The 20,556-nt window shown below is 49.2% G+C and overlaps 2 protein-coding genes across 2 annotated transcripts in view; one reads left to right on the forward strand and one right to left on the reverse strand.

Moving 5' to 3' along the window:
• Window positions 1-12,460, forward strand: part of COG5 (component of oligomeric golgi complex 5) — a 289,304-nt gene extending 276,844 nt beyond the window's left edge. Inside the window, exons 20-22 of the mRNA XM_044245810.1 lie at window positions 4,788-4,914; window positions 5,385-5,464; window positions 11,822-12,460. Of these exons, the coding sequence (XP_044101745.1) occupies window positions 4,788-4,914; window positions 5,385-5,464; window positions 11,822-11,936 (322 nt within the window). The 3' untranslated portion in view covers window positions 11,937-12,460. The remainder of the gene's footprint in view (window positions 1-4,787; window positions 4,915-5,384; window positions 5,465-11,821) is intronic.
• HBP1 (HMG-box transcription factor 1) overlaps window positions 12,457-20,556 on the reverse strand; it is a 29,334-nt gene continuing 21,234 nt past the window's right edge. Inside the window, exons 9-11 of the mRNA XM_044245811.1 lie at window positions 17,568-17,885; window positions 14,951-15,092; window positions 12,457-13,812 (exon numbers count right to left, since the gene is read on the reverse strand). Of these exons, the coding sequence (XP_044101746.1) occupies window positions 13,795-13,812; window positions 14,951-15,092; window positions 17,568-17,885 (478 nt within the window). The 3' untranslated portion in view covers window positions 12,457-13,794. The remainder of the gene's footprint in view (window positions 13,813-14,950; window positions 15,093-17,567; window positions 17,886-20,556) is intronic.

Here is a 20,556-nt window from a genome sequence, read left to right on the forward strand (position 1 = left end):
TCGTCTTCTCCACCACACTTCCGAGGCAAGAGTGACCCGGAAGGCACTGGTCCTGAAAGGGGTCACTTGACAGGGCTGCATGTCTGAACGTCATGTGGGAGTTCCAGAACTGCCTTTCAGACCCAGGGCTGCCTGATCCCAAGGCTTGTGCTTGTAACCACCACAACCAGAGCTTATTCCAGAAGTTCCCATTTGTTTTCACCCTGGTTCTAGAATAGCACCTAGAGCTTATCCGAGCCATCCAGGAGAATGTCAGCGTGAAGAGGATCTGGGACCCCACCGTAGTGGTGACTACTTGCTATGTATGCAGTTCTGTCTCTTGCCGCTGTCTGGTATACACAGGTTTCCAGAACATACCTGAAGAATGTTGAGCCACATGTACACTGTGATTCCTAGAGGACATCTGCCTGAAACCTTCCCTCCTTTCCCACCTGCTCTGCTGCAGTTGATGATGTCTAGACCCTAAGAAAGGAAACTGCGAGTTTTCTTTCCCTCTTTACTTAGCGTCCTGACTTACCTATAGCCATCAGCCTCCTGCTCTGTTCCCCAGGGACCCACATGGCCCCTACTGCCACACTCTTTGGGTTCCCGTCCTGCAAGCCTACAGCTTTCCCTTCCCCTCTCCAGAAAGGAGGCCCTCAGGGGTCCTGTGCCGGGCGGACATGTGTTTCCCTTCCCTCCCTCCATTTCTCTGCCAGTCGCAGGTACCCGTGCACATTCCCCATGCTTGTGCCACCCTCCCAGGCCCCTCACCAAAAGGTTTGGAATGGGGGTGTGCCGAGTGGCTTGGGCCACCCCTGATGGTGGATGTGGACATAAGGACACACAGTCTTACTTTACTTCATAATCGGCCTGCAGTGTGGAGGTCCCTCCTGCAGAGATGACATTATCTCAGGACCTACTCCATGATGAGTTCAGACTGCCTACTGCTGGCTGCGTGCCAGGGTTCACCTCGGAAGCGCTGCTCTATCTCCAGCACCCTTCTCTGAGAAGGGTACTGCGGCGTTTGGGGTAACTGCGTTTTATAACATCTTAATTAATTTCCTTTTGTTCCTTATATCACCTCAGATGGAGATTTATTTTTTAACTTGCCAGTATTTCAAATTCCACCTGGAGTCAGGGGGAAGGGAAGTGCTCATGCTGGGTTCTTTCAGGCTCTTAAAATGAGCACCAGAACTGAAATGTCTGCATGTGATGCTTGCAAGTAACTATGCCAGTGATGCATGGTGTGGAATCCAGTCCAGTTTTGCTCTCCATGGCTCTTTTGGCAGTTCTGTTACTGGCTGGAGGGGAAGATTTGGTCTTGGCAGAAAAATAACTGCTCTGACTCAGAGCTACAAAGGGACAGGTGATGAAAAGATCCCACTTAAAAACAAACCAGTTTTCACCAGGCCTGGTTATTGGGGCCCATCAGCCAGCGGGGTCAGCTGCTAACCTCCCTCCCTCCCTCCCTCCCTCCCTCTTGTCCTGTCCTCATTCCCTGTTCGCCCTTATATCATTTGCAGTTTGCTTCAAGAATCTATTAGAGGAAAATAAAAGCATAGTATTCAGACTATTAAAGCAATATAATTGCTATAGAGACATTTTTTTTTTTAAGATTTTTATTTGATAGAGACACAGTGTGAGAGAGAACACAAGCAGAAGGAGTAGGAGAGGGAGAAGCAGGCTTCCTGCTGAGCAGGAGCCTGATGCAGGGCTCGATCCTAGGACCCCGGGATTATGACCTGAGCCGAAGGCAGGCACTTAACGACTTAGCCACCCAGGTGCCCCAATATGTTTCTTGTTTTAACTTGAAACTCCCTGAGGCTAAAGGTAAAAGAAAGGCTGAATCAGCTGTGTAATCCTCATTTTCAGAAGGAAGAAAATGCATGAGTTTTCAGAGCACGCCCTGTGTTCCCCGTGACTTAATGCTAAAGTACCTGCATCCAGGACTCTGTGTGCAGAGCACTGAGAGATGTGGGACCAAAGTCTAGTTGTCATCCTATAGGAGAGGTAGAAGGGATTCCGTGTAACTGCTCCTCCCCAAGTCAAGGACTGTCACACAGAACTGGCCCCCCAGGGTCTCCTCCTGTCGTAGACTAGGATTCAAGAGGAAGCCTGCCAAATCAGCTGGCATAGGCAGAGTGAGCTTTCCTGGGGCGAGGGGAAAGCCTCATTGGGCCAGAGAGGCAAAGAAGGCTCAGGAAGACCCGAGCTGTGTGTCCCCACATCCCTCATGATGGCTGTCAGCCAGGCCGGGCCTGCAGGATGAGCCTGTGACCCCAGGCAGGGACCCCTCCCCACTGCCTCTTTGCCCTGTTACAGTTCGAGCCAGAGCAGCCTTGTCCCCAAAGCGGGAAGCAGACTGTTCGGACACCAGCTGGAATTGCCATTCCGGGGAGCTCTCTGGGAATGGCGGCTGCTGGGCACCCGGGGACCAGGGCTAGAGCCGTCTAAGCACTGCTGCTGGGGAAGTGGGACCAGCTGGGCTCCATCCCCATGCCAACCCCGAGTCTGTGTCCAGAGGCCTTTAAGACAGTCCCACTCACTGCCCGGCAGGATCGGAAGGTCAGGCCAGGTGGAAACTGTGTGATATGGTTGAGGTACATAGGCGACTGGAGGGCCATTTTGAGAAAATTTGGGGTCCCCCAAAGAAATAATGATTGCCTGTCCTTCCAGGGGTATCCTGTAATCATTCCCTTTTCTCAGGCTTTTCTCCAGGAGCTGTTCACAATTGAAATTGTACTTCTTGGGCGCCTGGGGGGTTCAGTGGGTTAAGCCGCTGCCTTCGGCTCAGGTCATGATCTTGGGATCCTGGGATCGAGTCCCACATCGGGCTCTCTGCTCAGCAGGGGACCTGCTTCCCTTCCTCTCTCTCTGCCTGCCTCTCTGCCTACTTGTGATCTCTCTCTGTCAAATAAATAAATAAAATCTTAAAAAAGAAAAGAAAAGAAATTATACTTCTTCCGGGATTCTCTGTTCCCCATTGAGAAGTCCCTCTGCTCTGAAAACAGGTCTAGTCATGGTTACAGCTGATAATCCTCAAAGAGGCTGCATGGCAAAATTAAGAGCCATGATGTCTGGGTTCGAATCCTTACTCTTCCCTTTTCCAGGTTTTATGTGTTCTCTCTGCCCCTCAGTTTACCTACGTGCAGGATGGGGGCAGGACACTACCGACCTCGCAGGGTCATCTGCAGGAATCGCAAATGGTGCACGCTGCACGTGGCAGCTGCTGTGGTGGTTAATCTTGGCGCCCTCGCCAGATGGACACCGCTGCCCGTGCATGGCGACTTCCGGGGTGCCGAACCGCCCTCAGCAACCGCTTCGTACCTTCCTAGGTGCCGACTCACTGCCTACCACCCGGCCGCCGGATGACTGGGGCCTTGGGGATCATCAGGGCAGGGGTACCGCAGCCTCAGGGGGACACATGAGGATGGCCCTCACCTCCCCCCCACCACCAACGCCGGAGGGCCCGGTGTACAGCTTTATGGGTTGTTGGTGATGGCCGACACAAATGTCCTGAAATGTGTCCACAGTATCTAAAGAAATTACAGGATTATGTTATTTGAGAAAATACTTGAAATTAGAAAAATCCCTACCAGAGATAGATTTCATTTACGGAATAGTTAATATAAACACATTTCAAGAGGTCGCCCGGGTAGCTCAGATGGTCAAGTGTCTGCCTTCGGCTCTTGTCATGATCCCGGGGTCCTGGGATCAAGCCCTATATCGGGCTCCCTGCTCAGCAGCGAGTCTGCTTCTCCCTCTCCCTCTGTGATCTCTCTCGCTCTCCCTGTCTCTCAAATAAATAAATAAAAATCTTTAAAAAAAAAATCGAAGATTAGTCTGGATCCAGTGAGAACCACCTGCCTGTTGAGTGCACTCCTGACTGTTGACATGAAACCTTGCTGTCTGTGTGAAGAAGCAGCCGGTCTCTGGGTTGTGCCGGCCTCCTGTGTACATAGGAGTGATTAGCATGAGCGAGGGAAGAGCACAGGACACAGAGCTGTTTCACATGCTGCTGAACCGTTTCTGCTCCCGGTGGAGGCACCGCGCTGCCATCTTTCCTCTTCAGATTCAGCCACCACAGCTGGGCCTGAAGTCACCTCCTGTCTATCAGAGCCCCAAGCCAAGGAGAGGTCAATGGAAGTTTCCAGTTATTCCTGCCAGCCTTTTGGCAAAGGTGGTAGGTGATGGGTGCCTGGTGGATTTGCCCACACGTCCCTGTGAAATAGAGGGGGGTGACCCTCCAGATGTGTAATGTATTGGAAGGGAGCTGGCACAGGTCTCGATGGGATGTTCAGCAAGGTAATAATTGTGTTCCTACAGGACATAATTGCTATTTGAAAGTGATGTAGACAGTGTTTACATTTACCCATTAGGTTATGGCCCGAAGATTTTGTGGGAAGTGGAAGCTGGAAGTTCTGACCGTGCTGAGAAGCTGGAGGTTATAACTACCTGCAGCTTCCTCTGTTGCTTTGATTCTGGCCTGGTCATCAGATGAGCTCAAAGAGGGGGGTTTGCTGAGCCCCCTGGAGATCGAGTCAGACCTGAAGGCCAGTAAGCCAGGGAAGGAAGTTAAGGGCAGGTCAGCCTGCCACAGCGTATAGGTTAGGGGTGTGTTTGTGTGTCTGTGTCTGTCTGTCTTCAGGCCGAATGGGGGGTGGCTAAGAAATGGCTACGGGAATCGCCAGTCGAGGTGAGCGCTCTTCCGCTATGCCATTGGCGTCTGCTATCGCGCTAGTCTAGCAGAGCGCCTCTTTCAGGGTTGAACAATGTGAAATAACCACTGCGTGTTCTTCCTTTAGACCGCTGCTCTTCCAGACGAGCGAGCATGTGGCCAGCAGCCCCGCCCTGGGGGACATTATTCCGTTCAGCATCATTATTCAGTTTTTGTTTACCAGAGCACCCGCTGAGCTGAAGTCCCCTTTTCAGGTAATAAAGTAAAGCCAGAATGCTCTTACAGGTCCCTTTTCAGTCCGTAAATCCAGAGCCCCACTCACGGACTGCGTTCCTGGCCTTCTCTTGCCTTACTTGGTCACGAATCCCTGCCTTGGAAGTGAGTGATTCAAGAAGGAGAGTCCCCACCCCCCAGCCGGACTCTCAGCACTGTGCAAATTACCCGAGGAAGCCCGAATTCACCTTCTAAGTATAATGGCTCAAGTAACTCATGTTCGTAAAGCTTTTCTGATGGAGGCCCACTTTTGCTAGCCCTCCTGCCAGTGGCTAATCCAGAAAGTTCCTTGGGGGCCAAGAAGGTGCACCACAGGCTTGCCGCCTTCCTTCAGGCAGGTGTTTGGGTGATTTCACCTTGGGAATCCTTGAGATTGCTTGTGCCCCGTACTATCCTTCATTGAAGAATGTTGATGCACTTTGTCTTCTCTAATTTGTGTTCAACCCTGCAGAGGGCAGAATGGTCCCACGCACGCTTCTCCCAGTGGCTGGATGACCACCCGTCTGAAAAGGACCGGCTCCTCCTCATCAGGTAAGGCCGTGCGCCCCTGGGACACCTGCGTATCTAGCAGCCCGCGGGCTAGGACCGGGGGTGGGGGGGGGCGGGGAATGCGACCAGGAGGAGGGAGGAGCAGGGCGTGGGTGGACACACGGTGGCGCCTCGTGCGCACCGTGTGCCCAGAGCACCCCACAGGGTGGTTCATTGGGCTGCCCCATGCCCAACTCAGCCCAGAATCTGTGCACCCTGGGTTTGAGAACGGGGGCCGGCGACAAAGAGACTCCTTGCTGTAGGTCCCCATTTTCTGCTTCATGTTGGGATGTCACTGTCACATAGTGGCCAACCTCGAGAAACCTTTGTGACATCATGCAACTCCCATCACCCTCGTTCTCCAAATCTCAGTCAGTCGTACTTCTGAAAGAGCTCCGAAAGCCGCATAACCTGGGTTCCCCAAAGCAGGGCAGGGGAGTGGAGAGGGGCTGATGGGGCAGGATGGTGCCCCAGCGCACACGCACAGGAGAATCCCTCACAGAGCTTGGAGAGAGCCTGGTGTCCAGGCCAGCCCCTCAGCCACCTCAGAATGTCCAGGGTGGGCGCTCGGCCCTGGGATTTCCTAAAGCTTCCCGGGCAGGTCTGCAGCACAGCCAAGGTTGAGACTCCACCAAGGAGGAGGCCGGGAGGGACGGTGGAGAAACACAAGTGTGGTGGCTTTTGGGAGGGAGCCCGAGCCCTCGGGTTCGGTGTCCAGAGCCTGGGTGGGCAAGGAGCCCATTATCCCAGCTGTGAGCATCCGGGCCCAGAACTGGGACAGGAGGTCAGAGGCGCCTCCCGCCAGTGCGTGGGGCCAGTTCGAGCTGCCCTGGGAGGGGCTTTAGGGATAGAGGAGAGTCTTGGCCTGGAGCTAACTTGGAGATTTGCGGTGTCTGGGTGGATGCTTTTGCGGAGTCTCAAAGACGGGCTGAGCTGTAGCACCCTGGGCTGAGGAGGAGTCAGGAGGAGGTTAATTGAATGGGGCTCCTGTGTGTCTTAGCGAGCTGGAAGGAGTTCATCTACAACAGTTGTCCTGCTGTGGGCACATCACAAATCTGTTTGCTTTTGCTTCTCTTGAAAATGTCTCTTGAGTGATTTCATCACCAGTGCTGTTGCTAAGCCTATATTTAGCAACTGAAAATCATGCTCAGAGGCACTGTCAGGCTTTTAAAACACACGCCGGCTGTCAGGACCTCCAGGCCCAGGCAGCACACCGAGCCCTCCGTGGGGGATTCCAAACCGCTGTGCTCCTACCACAGCCCAGGCTGCTGGCAAGGAGAGGAGCTTTGTCCTAGAGAATGTTCTTTCTTATCTATTACTGCAAAACTAATTTGGTCCGTGCGAGCCGAAGCAGCACAAGATGAACTTCTTTCCCCTGTAGATAAGCCCAGGGTGACTGTTGCTCTTTAAATGTCAGTACTTTTGTTCTGACCTTTGGGGAGACCCTGCCGCGTGCTCCTTGGTCCCCCCGGCACAGTATGCTCAGTTGTCATAAAGAGGCCAGGTCAGGAGACTCGGCTGCGGCTGAGTGCGTGGCGAATAGTGAAGCCTCCTCTGCCTGCCTTTCTGTTTCCTTTCGACACCAGATGTTTCTCAAGAGCGTGAATGGGTACTAGTCACGATCCTGTTAAAATCGGAGGACTCGCTGACTCGTGGGGCAGGTGGTGCGAGTGGGAGCCCGCTGGGGGTCCTCCGCGCCCACCAGGCAGGGGCGGCAGCCTCAGGGAGGGCCTGGGGCCCTGTGGGTGCTGAGTGAGTGTCCAGCAAAGAGGAGGACTGATGCCTCGGCTCTGCAGGGGTGGGGGGGGGGGCTTCTCCCGATCTCCCGTGGGGCCGCAGCTCTTACCACGGCGCTCTCCTCCTCTGCTCCTTCACCGTGTCAGAAATGCTGAAGAGCTTTGTTGGTCCCTCGGTGCTGTTTATCTGTTCAATGGTGGGACAACTGTCCCCACCAGATGCGGCCGGGGACCCTCTGTCCTCCCTCTATGGCCCAGGGCCTGCAGGCCCAGAACCATCCCAGCTCCTCAGCCCTTCTGCGGAGCAGCAGGATCCCGGCTGATGAGAGGAACATTTGGTCTCCCCTCCTGGTGTCCCTGTCACACTAGATACCTGTGGCTTGGGTGCCTGAGACGGAACCGAGAGTGAGGACGGGGCCTGGGGGAGTCAGGGGCTTCCTTGGCTCTGAAGGCAGGTGGTAGATCTTTTAAGTCTTTGACAGATTTCATACTTAATGCCCGACAGAAATGGATTTTGTGTCGCATAAAAACCTCTACTTGGCTGGTTTATAGCACACTGAGCCGTGTTGCCGTGTTACCACCAGTCTTTCCTCTACTAGCTGTGCAATTCCTGTGCTTTTTTTTTTTTTTTCAATAAGGATAACTAACAATCTGCTCATTTTGATGACAAACGAGACTTGAGACTAACTCTTACATAATGCTTGGCCTGACTTCCAAGAAAGCTGATGTTTTGCTCAAGCAAATGAAGTTATTTAATAATTGCTTGAAAATCCTGTTCTGATTTTATGTGGGAGGGTAGCTTTAATCTGTTTTTCTCCCTCTAGTTCTGATGGTGTTTTTCATGAATACCAAAAAACTAACCAAGCTTGTTTCTGAACTTTCTTCTGCATATCGTGTAGTTTACGTAATGTCTTGTCCTTTTGAATGCAAATGAAGTTGATTTTCGTTCCTTTATTAAAGTGGATCTAACTCATTCACTTCAGATCAACCGCAGTTTCCGTGAATTTCAGTGTACTGATATCTTAGACTGCTGTGTAGACACCGCTGTGTCAAAGACAGCCCGAGCCCTTGGGGATTTCTGTCCTGTGTACAAGTCTGCAGGGGCTACATTTTGGGAGTGGGGCGATTGCCCAGGATGCCATAGCAACTTGAAAAATATTACTAAAAGCAGCAAGATTTTTCATAAAGAAACCCTTCACGAAGGTTCAGCTCTGACATGAACTAAGGCTTCTCCAAAACATTATTTTCTAAGAGCATGAAATTCCATTTTTCATGTAGCTGCTGCTTTTGTGAACCCTACAGTGCCGTTTCCCCTTTATTCACTTTATTCTGCACTCCTGTCATTGCTTTTCATAACAGTTTATCTTCCTGTATTTCTGATTCATTTTTTAAAATTTACCGATCATGCATCTGTCAGGCACTACATCCTGGGGCTGCATAAAGGAACGAAACAGCCCCACCGCTCCACATGAAGTTACGTTCGGCACCAACCAGGTCCTTGTGCTGTAGTGGATACTTAGGCGTGGTGTGCTGATGCCCGCTGGAAGCCTGGTGGGAGAACTGTGTTTGAGCGCCTTATGGGTCAGAGATGTTCCTAGAAGAGCGCCAGGTGCTTCCCAGTACAGTCTTAATTCTCATAAGTGTATCATGTGGGTGTTTGAGCAAAGAGGCTCACAAGGGAGCCGGGATCGTGCAACTCAGTAATAGGGCAGAGCCTGACGTCCACACCGCTGACCGCAAGTCGTCCTGCCTCGAACAGAGCCTGGAGCCGGCCGGCAGGAATTCCACAGTGCAGGGTCCCACGAAGCCCCGGCTCTTGACGCCACAGTCTTAGACCTTTTCCACCAGTTCTCAGGGCTACAAGGGGGTTTCTGTCGTGCTGCCTGGAGTTAGAAGAGGCTCTGTCAACGAAGAGGCTTCTGAAAACGAAGGCCTTAGAGCCGGCCCCTAGCAGAGTGCCCTGCAGGGAAGATGACCCGGAAGAGCCTCCCAAAACGAAGGACGAGAGCTGAGAAAGGCCTCGAAGGATGGGTCTCGGCAAAGTGGGGAGAGACTGTGTGGTGGGAGACAAAGGGCCCTCCCGCAGCCCCACCCTGGTAGGCAGAGACGGCTTTGTTTCCGCTTCGTTTCAGCGAGACGCTGGCCGCTCATGGGGCCTCTCCCCGGTGGGCCTCGGGGTCGGGCTCGGGGTCATGAGTGGGGGGAGGCTGCTCTGCTCCTGTATAAGTAACACAAACAATGGAAGCACGATTCAAAGGTGTTTTTAGGCCACAGCGAACTACCTAGAAGCCCGCAGCAGCACAGGCCAGCTGGGAGGTCACGATGAAGCCGGTGCTCCGTGGGTGGCGAGTGTAGACGCTGGCCTCATGGCGCAGCGTGTTCTGAGGCGGCACCAGGTATCAGGGCAGCACACGACAGGACTGAGACGGAAGCCGAGGGGAAAGGAGGGACTGGGGGTAGAAATCTGTGAGGAAGGGGCGCCTGGGTGGCTCAGTGGGTTAAAGCCGCTGCCTTCAGCTCAGGTCATGGTCCCAGGGTCCTGGGATCGAGCCTCACATCGGGCTCTCTGCTCAGGAGGGAGCCTGCTTCCTCCTCTCTCTCTCTCTCTGCCTACCTGTGATCTCTATCTGTCAAATAAAAAAATAAAATCTTAAAAAAAAAAAAAAGAAATCTGTGAGGAAGATGAAAAGAGGACTTCAGATAGAGGCTCACAGGGTGGGGGCCTCTGCTGAAATAGGAGATGGGGGGCAGAACACTACCCTGAAGGGTTTTTCCCCGAGTTTCTTTTCTTTTTTTGATAGACTTTTTTCTAAAATTGTTAAAATTTATGTTTTTTTTTTTTTAAAAGACTGCTTATTTGAGACAGAATAAGCTGGGGAGGAGGCAGAGAGAAAGGGAGAGAAGCAGACTCTCAACTGAGCACGGAGCCTGATGCAAGCAGGGCTCTTTCTCACAGCCGGGAGATCATGACCTGAGTGGTAATGACCACTGGAACGCTTAACTGACTGAGCCCCCACCCCAGGCGCCTGGATAGATTTATTTTTTATTTTTTTAAGGTTTTATTTAATTATTTGGGAGAGAGATAGTGAGAGAGCATGAGCAGGGGAGTGGGGAGAAGCAGGCTCCCCTCTGAGCAGGGAGCCCGATGCGGGGCTCGGTCCCAGGACGCTGCGATCAGAACGTGAGCGGAAAGTAAACACTTAACCTACTGAGCCACCCAGGCGCCCCTAGACTTTCTTTTTTAGAGTAGCTTTAGGCTCACAGCATATTTGAAAAGGTAGAGAGTTTCCACCCACCCCACGGTACCCCCCCATTAGCAGGGTCCCCCACGGGTGGCCCACGGTTCCGGTTGATGCGCCCACGTGCGCATCATTGTCTCCCAGAGCCCCGGGCTTCCGGGAGGCTTCTCCCCGGTGCCGATCGTTCTTGGGGTTTGTAGTGCCCTGTTTCTGACAGGAGTTTGTTTCTGACAGGGCACGTGAGAGAAGTCGGGTAATGCTGCCCACAACACAGACGGAGCAAGTCAGGAGGGAGGTCGGAGTGGACATGAGACCGGGAACTCCGTTACGGGTCACAGCAGGGCCATGAAGCGGCTGGCGGGGGGGGGGGGGGCGCCCCAGAGGAGCGATGATCGGCACATCTGACCGGGGGTCAGTATGCGCAGCGTTTGGGAGCAGAAAAACCGGTTACGAGTTCCATGTTAGACTTGACACCGAGTCCGTGAGCGAGTGGAGGTATTAGTAACACATCTTTGTAGAAACGCGCTCATCTCATCTCAGCGTGAAACTTGGAACGGTAGGACTATGACAGAAATTTTACTGTTCCACTTGGGGCGTAAATAGACTAATAAAATCTTTCAACCATTCTTAGCTCCAGTTAAACATGATATAACACTTAAACAGATCATCCGGTTCCGAGATTAGAGAACTTTCTCTATAAAGGTGCAGACGGCAGGTGGTGTAGGCCCCGCGGGCCCGGCCGGCGGGTCCGTCTGCGGCTGTGGCCGGGAAGCCGCGGGCGGTGAGCGGGCGCTGCTCTCCGCCGGGCCGGGCTGGTTCGCGGGTCCCCGACCCAACGCAGACCCCAATCATGGTTTTAACCGCTAGTAGCGCGCCCTCCTGACTCAAGTCAGACAACCTCATCCCAGAAGTCGCTGAAACTCCGAGCCCGGCGGCAGTACCGTCTCCCCGGGGGTTCTTCCTCTCCTCCAGGTCAGGGGGATTGAGGCACCGCCCCGGCTGACCGTGACCGCGTGCGCGGCAGCCGCGTCCCGCCGCGCCCCTGAGCGCGCTGATCGGCGGCGGCGGGCTCCCCCTGGTGAGCTCTGTGGAACGGCACAGGCTGCCGCAGGCCAGAAGCCTGCACCCGGGAAGAAGGGAAACTGAGAACCCGGGGCCGCAGAGCCTGTGTGTGAGGAGACCACGGAGTACAACACAGACGAACAGTGTTCCTGGACTTCGGCGGTAGCCATGGGAATGCTACCGCCAGACATTTGAAGGCTGTCACTTTGTCACTTAGCTTGTGGAACTGGACACAGAGATTCCAGAAATGGGCTGCTTTTATATACTGGTAACCCTCTAAGTGGTTTTATTTATTTTGACATTGTTTTCATTTTTGTTTTCAGGGGAGCTCTGGAAGCTTATGTTCAATCAGTAAGAAGTAGAGAAGGCAAAGAATTTGCACCAGTTTATCCCATAATGGTGCAGCTGCTTCAGAACGCCATGTCTGCTCTCCCGTGACCCCGGCACTACTTCCTGATCCCCCTGGCACAGCCCCAGCTCCAGGCTGCAGTTCGCCTGAGAAACGTGGGCTCTAGAACCAGCTGCCGTCTACTGCTTTCTGTAGTCCGCCTCTCTGTATTCCCTGTTATCTTCTGTTATATTACCTCTTCAGCCCATCTCCTTTTAGCGTAATATGTCAAAATTTTACTTTTGCTTTTAGAGGGATCTGATCAAGTTACAAATACCCCGCTGCTCCCAATTAACCTTTGCCCTCACCAGGTGTGTAGCCCAGTGATTTCCAAATCTGACTGCACATCAGAGTCGCTGCCGGAAAGCATTCGAAATCCTGATGCCCCCTGTGCACCCCTGGTGACACCTCTGGGGAGTGGGAACCAGGCATTAGTTTTTAAAAACATCCCCGGGTGTTTCCAATATGCAGTGAAGTCTGGGAACCGCTGGTATCTCCCAAAGCTAAGACATAGGGTCATACGTTAAGTCTCTCTTACAGTATCTTTAATAAAGACAGAGCACGCCTATCTTTATACTGTGTGCGTCATTTTATTAAAAGCAGGCTTTGGGGGCTGGCTGTTCAACTTTGTAGCAGAGATGTCAAGTTAAAAACAATTTTTGGTCTACAAAGATCTTACACGTAGATAATCTAGATCCTTGTTTTTCCATTGCCCATGACCTGTCACTAACATTTTGTTTTTAATTTAATGTTTAAAAACCCCATCAGCAACTTAATATATTTTCCATGCCCTGCACCTGTTGTTCTGACTCAGACATAAAGTTCAGTCAAGTTCAATCAGAAATCTGAGATAAACAGGCTTTTTTTTTCCATTTTATTTGAAATAATATACAAGAATATAGTGTGCAAAATTTAGGGGCAACATCATGAAGAAGTATAATGAACTGAAATCAATTTTACAGCTGTGATTCCTAATCAGAAACACCACTTGGTAAGTAACATGAAAAGCCATGATTGTAGCTCAGAGCAAAAGCGTGTGCGCTCTCACCTCGGACAGCTGGAGGGAAAGTAAAGTGCACGTGTCGCACTGCAGTAAGTGCAAAGTCTGCCCCCACCATACACATAGGATGACAAACGAGATATTTAAGATATGTGGCTGAGGAGATACAGAACACAAAGTTAAACAATACAATGGTGTCAACTGTTAACAGCACCATGACAGTGACTATATCCCAATGCTATTAACTAGCTCGACCGGGCCCTGCACGAGGCCTCCGCCCGAAGTCCTGGGGGGTGCTGCCGCCCGGCGTGCCCGGGAAGCCCTGTGGCAGGCGGTGTGCGCACTGGGACGCCGACACCGCGCACCGGCCGCGTTCTGGGAGCCTCGCGGCCCCGGCCGGACTAGGAGCTCCCGGGTTTGGCACAGAGGCTGGGCCATGCGGTGGTCGCTCGAGGAAAGGCCAGCTCCCGGCTCTGTTGCCTTCCACTATGTGTACATTACAGATTAATAAGCAGTAAGGAGCCAATGTATAAACAGCAGTTACATATTTTTAAATTCCCCCTTTGTACAATTTAAAATAAAACATGTATACACTCTCCTCTCTTTCTACTGTACTTTAGCACCACAGGATATCAATTTTCAAGCCTATATTACCTGATAGACATATATGAAGTTTGGAAGAAAAATAAGGCAATTTGGTTTACAATGTTGATAGTTTTAGCTTACTTAATGCTCTAATGGAGAAAGCAAATCCTCACTCATATTATTAAATCATTTCAAGACTCAATGCTATCAGTATCTTATGGTCACACGAATTCAGGACAAATGGTGACACCTTGATCTTCTTAAGTCCCTCCGTCAACAGTGTTTCTGCAACTACAGACTTAAGAACATAAGCACATTCTGGCTTAATGCTGCTGTGAGCCCTGTGGAGAGAAAATGAACACAGCGAATGCTTACAAATCAATACACAGTAATTCTACAAACGAAAGCTAAGATGGAGAATAGAATGTTTATAAACTTACTATTTTTAAAAAGATCACTTTCTCAAATGGGACAATTATTTTTTAAAGTGTGGTAACACCCAACAGCTCAAGCATCCAGAAAAATGTATGAAAACAGTGAGAAGAGATGGGTTAGGAAGAGGGAAGAGGAGCAAAGGAAGGCGATCCAGGCCAAGTCCTACCACACGCAAGTCTAAGGTAATAACTTCAAAACAGTTGAGCCGCCCTCTTCTACTGGAGTCTGACCACCGTCTGCTGCTTTACCAAGAAATTCCTGATACACGTAAGCGATTGTGAACTGCATGTTACTTGAAAAAGACACTTGTAACTCCACAAAATGGACGTAAGACATCCTTGACTAGTCCTCCCGCTGTGAAGGACGTCTTCCCTTCATTTTTAAATGGTACTTCAAATTGAGCTCACTCTGTTCTATCATGTGAAGTTTTCTTCAGAATTAATCTAAAAACACAACTCAAAAGTTGCTAGCCTAGTAATGGAAACATTCTAAGAATCCGCTCCATCCAAGGCTGTGTTATTATGGTGTGAATTCATTTAGTAGAGTCTTCCTACGCCTTCCTTCTTCTCCTTCCTGAGGTTTTTAATCTAGAAGTTCTGTGCAAATGTCAGAAGACCCCAGGAAAGTTAATGTGTCCTAGAAAAAAAAGGCTCCTGGGACATGTCACCCCCAAATTAGAAAGATTTTGTACCGCACTACTGAGTTGGTTATACCCAACTTTCAACCCAACTAAAAATCCTACCATTCTAAAATTATTTTTCCACCTCAATGTTTCTGGATAAACATTCTTCTTAAGCATACCAGACACTTCTACTTTCCATGCTAAAGAGTAAAGGGCACTTCATAATTTAAAAAAAAAAAAAAAAAAAAAAAAAAGGCAGCCTGCCTCATGGGGTGGTGTAAAACGTTATTAGGTTGTGAAGTATAAAAAGGCTGAGAAGAGACTCGATACCACTTTTTCAAGTTATAAACATTGCTCCACACACCAGTACAGTTATGGGGAAAAGTCAAGATCTTTTTGAGCAACAAGTTGTTGAGACTTACTGAATTGGTTCTTTTCCTTTTCCAACAGTCAGGATTTAGGCGTTTTTGTTCTTCAGCCAAAGCCTTTGCTTCTAATGTATACATCCTTCTCTCTTCATTCTTCATTTTCTTCCACCTGTCGCCGAGGATCACGCTTATGGCTCTGTAAAATAAACATGCACACGATGCTGAAGGCCAGAATTTCTTGTAAGACGCTTGTCCAGTGCTGCTACCTCAGAAAGAAATAGTCAAAAGTTAAAAGAAAAAAAGACAAGAATCTTGTCCAACAGAGAGAAGGAAAAAGGTCAAGACTATAGTAGTCATTTCCAGTAAAATCCCAGTCCCATGAGCCCATTCATCATAATCTTGGCAGTTAAAGCCTCCTGGAATAGTGCCAGTTCCAGTTGTCAGAGAACCAATTCAGTGTCCTACAGAGCTTAAAGAAAAAAGTGAAGTATTTCAGTGAAATGGTTTAAATTACCACTGGCTCTACCCTGATGTACATCGGTTTTCTCAAAGATGCTTAAAAGAGCAAGGCAGTGTTCGCTATCAGCAGCATAAAGTAATAAGAGCTATTTTTGCTTTCTGTTTGTGCTCATACATAACCCATCAAATAGTTGTGGTCAGTTTCATTTATTCCTGTAACCCTAGTGAAAATGTGGAGGCATTAACCATGCGCTCCGGACCATTCCCCTCCTAACACAACGCCAACTAAATCCTAGGTGAGCTCCGTACTGGAAGAAATTGGATAAACTCCAAAGGAAAGAAGTCCAACTGAATAAAACACATCAAGATAGAAATCTAAAGCTATTTTCTATTTATATTTGTTAAACTGCTCCTAAAACCAGTGTTTAAATCTCATCCAGAACATGCAGAAACCATGGATGCCATGACACAAAAGGTCACGTACGCTGCGCGAAGTGTATACAAGTGAGCTCAGTGCCTGATGTGGAAGCTCGAGTGGGGCGTCCGGGCCTTGGAAGAACAGCAGCGCAGCTCTACTGCTTAGCAAGAAGTCACTGTGCAGTGAATATGGACACGGACAGATGTGTATGTAGTTTTCCCAGTAAGTTGATGCAATTAAATGTTGTATTGCATCTTCCTTTATCAAAATAAAACCCAGTTTTTACAATGGGTTAAAGGTACCACATAACGGTTGACACATTTACCAGTTAAATCAGTAAGAAACGTTAGGTATCAATTCCCAAATCAGAAGTCCATTTGGGGGGCACCAGGGTGGCTCATGGGTTAAGGCCTCTGCCTTCGGCTCAGGTCAAGGGATCGAGCCCCGCATCAGGCTCTCTGCTCGGCGGGAAGCCTGCTTCCCTTCCTCTCTCTCTCTGCCTGTCTCTCTGCCTACTTGTGATCTCTATCAAATAAATTTTTAAAAAAAAGTCTTAAAAAAATTAAGAAGTGCATTTGGTTTGAGATATTTTTTTTTTAAATGTAAATCCTTAAAAATGTAGCTCATGAGAACAGACTGGTAACTGCCAGAGGCCGGGGGTGGGGTGTGCACGAAATGGGTGAAGGGGGTCAAAAGGTACAAACTTCAGCTGTGCAGTCAGCCAGCCGTGGGGCCGTCAGGTGCGGAACAGCGGCTGCGGTCAGTACCGCTGTGCTGTGCATTTGAAAGGTGCGCAGAGGAGCTCCTAGAAGTTCTTACAAAAGAGATCTGGAACCATGCAGTGGTGGCCGTAACTGGCTGTCCTGTGGTGAGGGTTTCAGGGCCTCTACAGACACCAAATGGTGACGCTGATCTGAAACCGTGACCACTCCCTGTCCCTCTGTGTAGCAGCTAAGCTCATGAGACATTCAACCTCGAGTTCAAAACTCAGTTATTTTACGTGGCTAATCATTTGGCTTTTCAAGGATATCAAGGAAAACAGTAGCTTTGATTGTCAGGGAACTGGGGAAACTGGAAGAAGTAATTTAAATACAGGAAGAATTTAGGCTGGTGTGAGAAGGAATGAGTAGAGGACGCTCACTAAGAGATCAGTTAAGCGATAAACAGAGAGAGTGGAAAAGACTGGAGTCAACTTTATCCCTGGGTTCTGAGTTTCATCTTTGGCAGTTTATAATGATTTCTACATTTGTCCAAATTGCCACTGCCTGCCCATTCTGTAGTATGACACAGTTGTAATGACATCCTTGAGATCTGACACAAGAAACTGTTCTAGAAAGATGGAAAAGACAGCTGTTAGAACTGTGACTTCCAATAGGCAAACAACATTTAATATTATTTTAGAAGGCAGATCCTTAGATAACCCAAATTCTCTCCAGGTATTATAAAATATTTACCCATGACCCTAAAAATTCCAAACTTTTTAAAGTCAACCTAAGGAAATGAATTCAATAATAAAAACTACTGGGGGAGGGGGGTGCCTGGGTGGCTCAATCAACTGAGCATCTGCCTTTGGCTTAGGTCGTGGTCCAGCAGTCCTGGGATCAAGCCCAGCATCAGGCTCCCTGCTCTGCAGGGAGGTGGCTGCTGCTTCTCCCTCTGCCCCTCTCTCATGCTAAGTCAAAAAAATCTTTAAATAGTAATAAAAGCTTTTGGAGGACAAGTTTACTTAACTACCCCAGTTCCTGTAAAACTGTACTGAGTGTTAATTATTAGAATCAGAAATACTCTTTTTACCTGTTATCTTTCCCTGGATACATCTGAGTATATTCAACTCTGTATTTTTTGGCAAAAAGCATGAAGGCATTCATTGGTCTTTTGCACTTGTTAGGAGAAGTGGCACTCACAGTCCCTGAGCTGTGGGTTTTGACAGCTTTAGCATACAAGGAATTGGAAGAGAGCTGTGATGATCCTGGTGAGCCACAGTTTTTACTGAGTCCAGATCTTGCAAAGTCTTGACCTCCAGGCCCTCCACAAGACAAAGATGCACGACGCTGACGAGCCATACTACTTAACACATAGACTGCAGAAGAATCCATAGGTGTGAAGTCATAGCTAAAAAAAATTTATTAACATGGTTTTAATTCAGTTTAATTGGTTTGTAAAAACATGATTAAAAAACAAAAACAAAACCCTTAACATCTGATTGGAAACGTCAATGTGTATGTTACCCAACTCTAACCACCTCACCACTGATAGTTGCTTGTAAGCTGAAAGCTTGTATCTGCACGGACTAAAATTATTATTTTTTAAATCTACAGAGACTACAAAAGTTAAGAAAACTTCAAGCCCCCCACAAGAATGTTATAATCTGCACACTTTTATCCATAGCAAGTACCTCCTCCAGATCCCACACAACCCGCTTAATTACTGCTTAAATTCACTTTTTGACAAATTTGATAATCTGATTTCTTGGCCTACAGAATTCTAAATAAAGCTAGAAAATTCAGATGGAGCAGCAGGCATGTACCAGGCCTGAGGACTAGCTGCTAGACAAGGCAAAGTGTGGGGAAGGACAGTCAAAAGTGGTTGAACACACTGGGGCGCCTGGGTGGCTCAGTCGGTTAAGCTTCTGCCTTCAGCTCGGGTCATGATCCCGGGGTTCCTGGGATAGAGCCCCACACTGGGCTCTCTGCTCAGCAGGGAGCGTGCCTCCCTCTCTCTTTCTCTCTCTCTGCCTTGCCTCTCTGCCTACTTACGATCTCTCTCTGTCAAATAAATAAAATCTTAAAAAAAATTTTAAAAAGCAGTTGAATACAGCTAAAGGAACTTAAAATTTTGTTTGTTTACATCAAGACAGTCATGTACACATCCATCACCCCTAAAGGCCATCCATTTAGAACACAGTTTAATAACTTGTAAGTGAGAACTTGCACTCATCAGGCAGGTTCCGTATTTTGGCAGGTATATTCAGTTTACGTGAGCATGGAAACCAGCTATCCATATTCTCTCATTTTCCCAACAAGCTCACTTAGCGAGTATCCTTAGCCTCTCTTTAAATAAACAGGCCAAGAACGGAACAAGTACTATTTACCCCAAGGCCCCACACTACTAAATCCAGCCCCCCATCCGATCCTTCCACCTCCAAAGCCCTTAGATTTCCTCACCAAAACCACAGTGCTCCGCCTTGCCCCCGGGTGACCTCAAGGTGAAGAAATGATAATCAGGTTCACCGAAAATACTACCTCAAAAGTGGAGCTAATGTAGACAAGACAACCTAAAGATTACACCTGTCCAAGATTTCTTTTGTTCCAAATGTGTTAACACCCACTGCTTATACCTCTTCTCTTAATAGAGAACTTTTTATTTCTAGGGTTGCCTGGGTGGTTCAGTCGTTAAGTGTCTGCCTTCAGCTCAGATCATGATCCCAGGGTTCTGGGATCGAGCCCCGATTCCAGCTCCCTGCTCTGCGGGAAGCCTGCTTCTCCCTCTCCCACTCCCCCTGCTTGTGTTTCCTCTGTGTCTCAGTCAAATAAATAAATAAAATTTAAAAAACAACTTTTATTCTAAATCTAGCCCCTACTCTCCCACTCTCTTCCTGAAACAGAAATTCTGGGATCTATCACAACAGGTTGATATTAGCTCCAGGAATAGTAAGTATCTGCCTAAAGGTAAAGCAACAGATCACGAATTATTCCAGAGACAGGGTCGGAGCGGGCGCAGCGTGTGAGGCCCACGCCATTCACTGTACACAATAAAAATGACTCCCTACCGATTATCAACCACTCCTGTGGGGGTTTTTTAAGGTATCACATGAAATCAACATAAATATGACTCCAAAACCATCTGATCGATGTTTAGCAGTCAGGATTACAATAAAGAAACCATTTTTGCTATCCTCAAGCCCCTCCCATATATAATTGAGAAAAACAGCAAAATTAAAAAAGCATTATAAATGAACCTGACATGGAATTATTCATCTCCACCAAAAAAGTATGATTACAATGTGAAATACCAAAAAAGATTTAACAAAATTCTCAGGCAAGCTCATGAACTACTAAAATATGAAAACTCTACCATCTAGTGGTTCGAATGGAGCCTGCCCTGTTTCCATTACGGATACAACGTCCTTAGCCTGAAATACGTAATCACAGAATTCTGGATTTTGATGTCACAAAAGCATTACAACAGGACCCAGACTGTCTAAAAGCCAGCCTCGAGGATCTGGACAATCCGGACAGCCCAACAGCCGACAGCCGACAGCCGGGTGCGCCTACCGCGGGGAGCCCCGCCCGCACTCTCCCTGCGGCCTCCCTGCAACACCCTGCCCGCCTGGCCAGCTGTCACTTGAGCAAGGAGATCCCCACAGCAGGGGTAGCTCTGTGAACCGCCAGTCTGTGAGCCACTCGCGGACTCGTCCCTCCACATGATCATTTCACAGCCAGTTTCACAGGCCGCAGCGAAATTCATCGACTGAGTCCCGCTTCCCCAGCGGAGCCGCGCGAAGCTGATGTGCGGGCGCAGGTGGCCTGGCTCCGCAGCTCGGTCACGCGGGCCGCACACAGCCCCGGGCCTGCTCTTCCTCAGACGGGTAGCAAGAGGCGGGCCCCGTCTTCCCAGACCTTCAGTCCCCATGCCCGGCACATACACCGGGCTCTCGAATATTTGACGACTGAGAAGGTAAATGCCGTACAACGTAATAACGTAGGATTTTAACTGGGCTCAACCCCACCTCTTGCACTTACTAGCGGCGGGGCTGGGCAGGCAGAAGGTCACGAACCCCGCG

The sequence above is a fragment of the Neovison vison genome, chromosome 4, assembly GCF_020171115.1.
Source record: "Neovison vison isolate M4711 chromosome 4, ASM_NN_V1, whole genome shotgun sequence".
Lineage (NCBI taxonomy): Eukaryota > Metazoa > Chordata > Mammalia > Carnivora > Mustelidae > Neogale > Neogale vison.